At 38.5% G+C, this 8,219-nt stretch overlaps 1 protein-coding gene across 1 annotated transcript; it reads right to left on the bottom strand.

The window, feature by feature from the left end:
• Positions 1-2,603: 2,603 nt before the first annotated feature.
• LOC127627072 (sclerostin-like) lies at positions 2,604-7,921 on the bottom strand. The gene is made up of 2 exons (XM_052103295.1): positions 7,616-7,921; positions 2,604-4,649 (listed from the first exon to the last, which is right to left on the bottom strand). The coding sequence occupies exons 1-2, from the start codon at positions 7,860-7,862 to the stop codon at positions 4,231-4,233; spliced, it is 666 nt and encodes a 221-aa protein (XP_051959255.1). The 5' UTR covers positions 7,863-7,921; the 3' UTR covers positions 2,604-4,230.
• Between the last annotated feature and the right edge of the window lie 298 nt (positions 7,922-8,219).

Raw genomic sequence — 8,219 nt, 5'->3', positions numbered from 1 at the left:
GTTTCCAGCCTTTTAATTAGTCTCTTTAAATTCTTTGTTATTGTTGATCTAAGTCCTCCTGTTTCCATTGTTTCTCTGGGCTTGTTCTGTATGGATGTAAGTTGTGAAGCCTTGTGCCATTAGGTAGAACTCTTGCATTAGGACACTTGCATTAGGATGCTTGCATTTGGACACTTTCATTTGGACTCTTGCGTTTGGATGCTTGTATTTTGACTCCTGCGTTTGGGCACTTGCATTTTGGAGCCTTATATCTGAACTATTGCATTTTGACACCTGCATTTGCATGCTTGAATTTGGAGGCTTACATTTGGCCAGCTGCATTTAGAAACTTTTTTTAGATGCTTGTATTTGGATGTCACGATTTAGACACTTGCATATTGATGCTTTAATTTGGACACTTGCATGTGGACACCAGCATTTAAACTCTTCCATTTGGTCTCTTACGTTACTGTCACTAAAAAACTTGGATATCATCAACAGTAATTGGCACATTGTGCAAGCAAGGAAAGTTAAGATTCAAATTCTATTTGTGAGAATTCAAAAAGAAAATTGCCCTTGATTGATTGAGACAATGCTTATAACAGTTTCAGCCAGCAGGGCAATCATCACTAAAAGATTTTGTTTTTGGAAAATAACAGAGACCATCTTCTCTGAAATGTAAATCAGTTGATCACTTTACTGAAACTTAATCCGTTTCATCAGATTTTTCTTTGCCAACATTTGGAAAGATGATCTGTGCACTCACTTATGGCTAATGTCTCTAAGCCTTTCAAGTATATGCTTCACGACTTAAGTATTGTCAGCATCAATTTATTTAGGTACTGGGCAACCTCAAGTACTTGTTCTTGAATTATTTGGTAGAGTGCACAGCAGCTCAGAAACAAGCAGCGTCTTACGATTTGCATGTATCTAGTCTGACTTTCTGGGAGGTAGTCACATTCTGGAGCTGTTCAGTGATTAACATGATCACCATCGTGTGTCGAAAGTCCACAGAATACTGCTGAAGAGGTCAGCCTGTGTGTAAAGATACTGGAAGGTGAAGAGTCACTTCAAGGTAAAGAGATTTTAACATTTTACATCATTTCCTCATGCTCATGTTGTTCCAAATCCGTATGACTTACTTTCATGAACCACAAAAGACAAAATGTTGGGGGCTGAATGCCTGTCACCATTCACTCTCTTTGCATCATTAAATACAATGAAAGTGAATGGTGACTGAGGCTGAACATTCTGCTTAACATCTCCTTTTGTGGTCCAAGGAAAAAATAAAGTCAAAAAGGTTTGGAACGACATGAAGGTGAGTAACTTGTAACATAATTAAAATTGTTGTGTGAACAATCGTTTAAAGATATGCCCAGGGTAATGGTGTACTGTGGAGCAGCCACAAAAGTGTTAAACACACTCTGAGAAGTGAATCTCAGCTGACCTCTCTCACACACTCTTGCTTTCCCTGTGGCTGTGGAGGTCTGTGCCAGGTCTCTGCTGAGTAACGACTGCATACAGGGGCCGTAACTCAGGTCAGATGCTTTGTCAGCATCAATTTCAGAGCTCATGTGACACGTCCAAGCACTTGTTCTTGTATTACATGGAAATGCCTATGTCTGCCAGCTGCTTTTGAACAAAAGCATGGCATGTCAAATGGCTATGAATATAGCCTGATTATGATATTAGAATTACTGTAAAAGATTTTCCTAAGAGATTGAATATGCATGGTTGTACAGCACAACAAGAACGTTAATTTAGTTTAGTAAATATAGTTCCTCTGCTGTGTTTGATTATGACAGCTTTGATTCAGGAAAGCAGCCGTGCTTGTATTACGTTTCAAACTTTATATGACCAATCATTTTGTGTATTTTTGCTCCTCTATTGAAAATAGTTCCAATCAAATTCAAAGCAAGTAGAACTGTTGTATGTTCCCAAGCAATGCACAAACTGACAACCTCTCTGGAATGCTACAAACACAGACTGAGTGGAGTGATACAAACAGGAAAGCGTCCCAGTTCTTTTATACTAAATAGCAGCACTACCGGAACTGTGCTTGTCCAATTAGATTAGAGGGCCAGAACTACAGTTACTGTTCTATAAATATTTAGTTTTGTGCATTGAATAACCTGGACCTGTTTAGACAAATATAGGGAGTTTCATTATGAACAAGAAGTTAAAACAGTACTGAAGTATGCAACAGAAATGACATAGTGCATCAAGATTAGAAGGATTCAGTCAAGCCTGCCAATCCACATTTACTTTACAACTAATGCTCAGACAGTGACTGTTACTAAAAGCTTAGGCAAACAATACCATGAATGTTGGCCTATGGGTTGATTTCACCATACCGGTTAAAAAGAGCCTTTTCTTTTGTGACTGTCCTGTTCCCGTCTGATGTGGGGATTTTTGGGTGCCAGTTTCCTTTTTTCGCCTTTTGTAAAGGTGTATTAGACATTCCAAAGTGCTATAAAGCTTCTACTTCCTAATTGAGGAGTATTGTTTACAGAGGGCTCATTGAGGGACAAACTTAGCGTGCAGGCTCGGCCTGAGAACAGAAAAGAACTGTCAAAGCAGTCTAACAAGAATGAAAACAAACACACTTCTTTTTTTTTGTCACATATACATTGCTTAGCTTTATTCATGTTCTCTTTTCATTATGAAATTTACTATAATTACATATAGTATAATAATGGCTATTATTATCTAGAAAAAGATTGCATAAATAATTTAAATGTCTAAATTAAAAAATAAATATGCAGTTCTTTCTTCATAATGGTCTTTTGGTCAAACAGGGTGTGGATCCATTTGTTGAGTACTCTGTTATTTAGAGGATACCGCTGAATTAGACCACACAGGTAAATTATGTACAAATGCTATTTTTGGAAACTCTGTTTACATTATATAAAATCCCTTCCAGTTGCTATTACAAATGAAACATAAGCAAATGTGAATGGGATAGTCGTCATTAACAGACCGAAGCCAAGATGTGTGTGTGTAGACAAAACTGTCTGATTTGGCATACTCTTATCTCTTTATCCTGTGTAATATCATCCATCCAGCCCAACATTTCAAAGTTAGATTCATTTCTCATTTATCTCATCTTTCCTCAGATGAAGAGACAGGGAGGATGACGTCGTCTCTGAAGAGCTCAGTGATGGATGTAGGTGACTATTTAGATATCTGCTAGTGATTGCAGATGGCTGAATATCTCCAAATGGTTTCCATTGAAGGAGAGTGCTGAAAAGTTCTATGCCCGTAAGGTAACACGCAGCGGAATTGCTGCAAATTCTTACACACATGTGGACCTCTTTTTCTGGTATTCTAACAAACAGGAACTGACCATGTCTACAGGAAATGGCTTTTTATGACTCAAATCCTAAACACAGGAATGGAACTATTTGGTAATTAGGACAAGTCACAGGAGTACCGTTTGCGGTTCTTGACCTCTGGAGACTTGGTCCATGGAGAGCTGACACAACTTTTCAAACTCTCCTTAACACGGCTCTAACTGCCAGTTCCGATACGTTTCTTGTGGAAATGTAAAGTTGCGGAAACCTACATAGTGACTGGCTCAGCTCCCCAGTCGGTCAAGAGGACTCAAGGGCTGGTCAAATGACCAAGGTTAATAATTCTGGGCCTCAGCAAACTGTCAGCAGCAGCGTGTCACTTGAACCCAACACCGCTGGACAGGCTAATAATATGCCACTGAGTGCCAAAAGAAAATGACAAAACTGGTATACAAACATTCACATAAGAAACATGTTTGCAGTAGATCGGTTGAGCGTTTGGAGCTTGACCCTAGTTTGAGTTAGCTTACCCTTCCAATTAACTTCAAACTTGAAATGAACTGCGTAGGAGTTATTCCTGAGATGGTATTCCTTCCTCAATTTTATCATCACGAACTGATCGACACTGAACTAATCTCTCACAACAGCATTCCTCTTTTCACTCAAATGTCCATTAATCCTCTGGTATTCTGTCATCAAACATTTCTGTTACTGTTACTATTAAGGCTGAAGAACTCATGCAAACAGTGGCACATCTGAAATACATTGGAAAGTTGTTGGCCAGGGCAACAAGTTCATTAAATGGTAATGAGTTTGTTCCTTTATTTGATTCCTTCCCTCTTTTAGTAGTTGAGCTTTTTAGTTTCGGAAGTATGTGTACATGTAGGTATTTGTATGTGTGTATGTGTGCAAGAGAGAAAGTTTTTATATCAGTTCACACACATGAACGGCTTCCCCTTCAGTACGAATTGCTGTTGACTGTGGGCATTTTGCTACTGCCTCGTCCCTGCGGAATGCGCGTGTGCTTCTTATTGCGTCGTGGCTTCTGGGATGGCAACTCCTTGGCATCTGATTGGTTGTGATGGCGTGTGTAGCGTTTGCACTTGCAAGAGGTGACCACTCTGATTTTATATGTCCGGTTTGGTCCGTTTGGACACTGTAGCTGTATCCTCTGGGTGCGAGAGTGTGCAGGGATGCAACGGTAATCAGAGGAACTGCTTCTCCACCATTTTCCCCTTAGAATTGAATTTGGCATTAGATGAGCTGGAAGACATTGACCAGAACACACCAGTTCCTTCACTGGCTTGGCACTGCGGCAAGATCCATCTGTAATGTAGCGAGTTGAACGCAGCTCCCGACAACTCAGTTCAGAGGCTCCTACAGCACAGATGAGGAAAGAGAGAGCAAAGTGAGTGTAGAAGCAGGCAAGGAACTAACTGATTAGTATGTTTACAGAATTGTTTAGGGATGCATGTTACAGCTACCAGCACTGAGTTTTATTTACTCTGAATGGCCCTCTATGACATACTGAGTAATTGGAGAGGCCATAATTGTTCACAGCTACAATATACAAAACAGATTTTGTTTTCTCCATCACAGTTAAACAGTATTCACTGCATTTTGTACTGTATGTGTTCTCAAAGGAGATTTTTTTTGGACATAAATATGGAGCTTATGTGTCCTCAAATTAATTTTCGGGATGGAATTTGGCCCACGAGAGGAATAATAATAAAACAATCATTGTTTGATTGATAGCGAGTCACTCACTATCAAATGTACAGACTCAAAAATCATACCAGATTAGTTAAGAAAACTTAACTAAATAACAATATGCTTACAATTCAAATTAAGGGTTTTCTTAGTGGAATACTCCATGTTTAATACAAGGTAAGCTCAATTGAAAGCTCAGTCTACTTGTCCCTCTTTTTCTTTAAACATATTTCACAAAATCATAACTTTCACACTGTCTTAAAACTCTCCAAAAGAGTTTTATTTTTTTAAATAAAAGGAGGAAATTCTAAATTACTTTTGTGGTTATCAATATTATGCCATTCAAAAATGCTGTTGATTGAGATGAACTTGTATTGAACCTGGAACATTCCTTTCTGAAGTTTCTTGCAACTGGGCCCAGATCTAGAAACTCTTAATTGTGCATGCTGAAATGGGACTGTGGCGAGCAAGGCAGAGCTGAGCTGTGTCTGGGCAGAGCGAGGCAGGGAAGAGCAGTAGTGAATAAGTTCCACCTGTGTGCCACACCGGTCTCGCGTTCCAGTGAGGGGCGGCAGGAGTATTTAAGGAGAGGAGACAGCGGCAGATGAGAGAGAGAGAGACGCATGAAGGTATCCGAGTGTGTGTTAATGTGTCTGTTGAAAAGCAGTGTGTGTCAGGGATTGCTGAAAAGCAAACTCTTCGTGTGTGACACTGAAAAGGGTTTTGTGTTTATTAAATGTCTACGTGTTTGTCAAGCCAGTCCAAGCTTCCTCCTTTGCAATCTTTGAATTGTTACAGGGACTTAAACTTTTCGCAATACAATGTTTTTTAACATAAGACTGCTTTGAACTCCTAAAACAATGTCAACATGAGCATGAAGTATATTCAAAAGTTGTGATTAATTTTTCAATGACTCTAGGATTAATTACAACACAACACGTTGGATGTGTCAGATAAACAGATGATACGGTGAGTGGAAAGATCTGTTTCCTTTTTCAGCTCCACACATGGAGAAGAACAAAAGATTTATGTGTGTGATGAGTTCAGATTCTGCCTCCCCTGATTCTCAGAAAACCTGATCTGATGGTTTATGAGGGCTCGTTTTGAGTGTGGGAAGGAACTGGAAAAGAGCCAGAGGAAGATCAACATATCTCAGCATGACCCCACACTGACCACTAGAGAAACTCCACACGTCACTGCTTCAATAGCTGCACATTAGATTTTGATATCCCCACCTCATTACCCCACCTCCAACGAGCAACTATAACATACATGCTTGCCTTGATAACTGTTTCCTCATGCTGCAACACAACAGTTTTGGGAGTGTTCACTAGCATAATTAGATATTTGGGATTATCTTGCATCTTCACTTTGTAAATTGTTCAATAATTGAATTACTCTGTTCACGGAGGATCTATTATTGTTATTTTTCCAAGTAATCCTGAGTACTTTTTATGCATTTAATTAAACAATAAATTAAGATTTAAGAAGAGATTTCTCAGCAAGAAGCACAATTTCCAAGTCCTGGACAAAACTGCACTTTTCACTTGTCATCATCGCTTTAGTCCAAAATCTTGATTTATGTTCTCAAAACAAGCATATACAGTTGTTTTTTTCACATTCACAACCACACACATTGTGTTGCTATGAGCCAATGTAGGTTTGAATTTGTAATAGTTTTGCTTTCCACAGGTTGGATTCATTCACCTACATGCATACAATTAAGAAATTACCCATTAGAATAACTTCACATTTCACATTTTAAACTACACAGATACCATACTGTTCCAATTAGGTGGTTATAGAAAGGCAGACCATGACTAATTATATAAAATACATTTGAGAAATGGCAACAAAAAACAGGGGTTATCAAAGTAAGCGCATCACTTATGCTGGTGAAAAGGTAGAACAGCATGCATTCCTTCTGAAGCATGCACAATTACCTTATAAACCTTTATTTAAAAATGGTTAGCCTACATCTATTGAGAGCTTACATGATGTTGCACAGGAATTTCCAGTCTTGTGGAAATAAATGAGGATCCTTATACAGAGTCCTTGCATATAAAATGTATGGAGAATGACCAAAGACATTGGCTGGCTTAACAAATTCTAGTAAGGAATATTACAAGAACTTGCACTTCTATGAACAATTAATGTGATGGTGCCTAATCGATTTTTCGAGGGCTAAACAGATTAAATTCCAAGATCAGTCTAATATATTTTACAATAATAGCTTATCATTTTCACACCTGCTAAGGTCATTTTTTTAAAATCCAAACGTTCATAAAATTGTTCTAACATCAGCATATTCGTGATAAAAGACACCAGAGATATTATAGAAGCAGTCAGCGCGCCATGCAGACAAAATCTAATAATTAATGTAAGTTTTTGGTTAGTTTATCGGTTGCTTGATCGAATTAAATTATCCAACAAAGTCAAAATTACTAGCAAATATAATGACTACCCGGTGGTACGAAGTTTAGTCTATTTTTTTAAAAGAAAACTGAAACTACAATTTAAAATGCACATTCTGTTTAACAAAGAATCGGAGCAAATGAATATGTGTGTTCTAATGCTCATCTACGTTGATATTGTGAATTTATATGAATTAAATTTATATTTTTCTTACTTACCATAAGTACGTGAGTTTGCGGATGACCTCCTTCCCCCGTTCTTAGCCCGGTTCAGTGTGTTATTGTTAGAAAGTTGTATCTGCCCTTCGGGTCGCTGCGTGTCCTCCATGTATTCTGGAATAATTTCTGTAGCATCATTTTTAAAAACCCTCCATCCGTGCTCCGCTGTGAAGCATCCCTGTTGAAGCAGCAGCAGCAGCAACAGCAGCCGCGCGCCGTAGTGCACGAGCGCTAGTGACACCTGCATGCTGAAATGGAGCGCGAGACGTTCAGCGGGCAAACTTTCACCGGTTTCCTCTATTCGTGAGAGGCTTGCCCTTTTAAAGTACCCGTGGATTTTTTTTTCCTTTTTTTTCTTCTTTCTTTCTTTTTTCTGCAAATATCCTGACAATTAAGCGCGTACACGAAGTGGGAGGGATTTAGTCGAAGTAGCTCATTCAGAAACTGATATGGAGTAGGGGGCACGTGCAAAAGTGTAAAGGTTACCTTTGAAAAGAGAGAAAATTTATTTATTGCAAGTAATAAGAATGCATGACGGTTTCATTCTATGTGTTTTTCCATTATCCTTACTTTTTAAAATATAAATAAATAATAGGCTTTATAA

This window comes from Xyrauchen texanus, chromosome 33 (genome assembly GCF_025860055.1).
Source record: "Xyrauchen texanus isolate HMW12.3.18 chromosome 33, RBS_HiC_50CHRs, whole genome shotgun sequence".
Lineage (NCBI taxonomy): Eukaryota > Metazoa > Chordata > Actinopteri > Cypriniformes > Catostomidae > Xyrauchen > Xyrauchen texanus.
The sequence above is the reverse complement of the archived record's forward strand: the minus strand, read 5'-3'. Positions and strand labels throughout refer to the sequence as shown.

Coding starts and splice junctions, on each gene's coding strand:
- LOC127627072 (XM_052103295.1), bottom strand. CDS start 7,862: ATGCAGGTGTCACTAGCGCTCGTGCACTACGGCGCGCGGCTGCTGTTG. Junction 4,650..7,615: donor CGCAAACTCACGTACTTATG/GTAAGTAAGAAA, acceptor TCTGTGCTGTAG/GAGCCTCTGAACTGAGTTGT.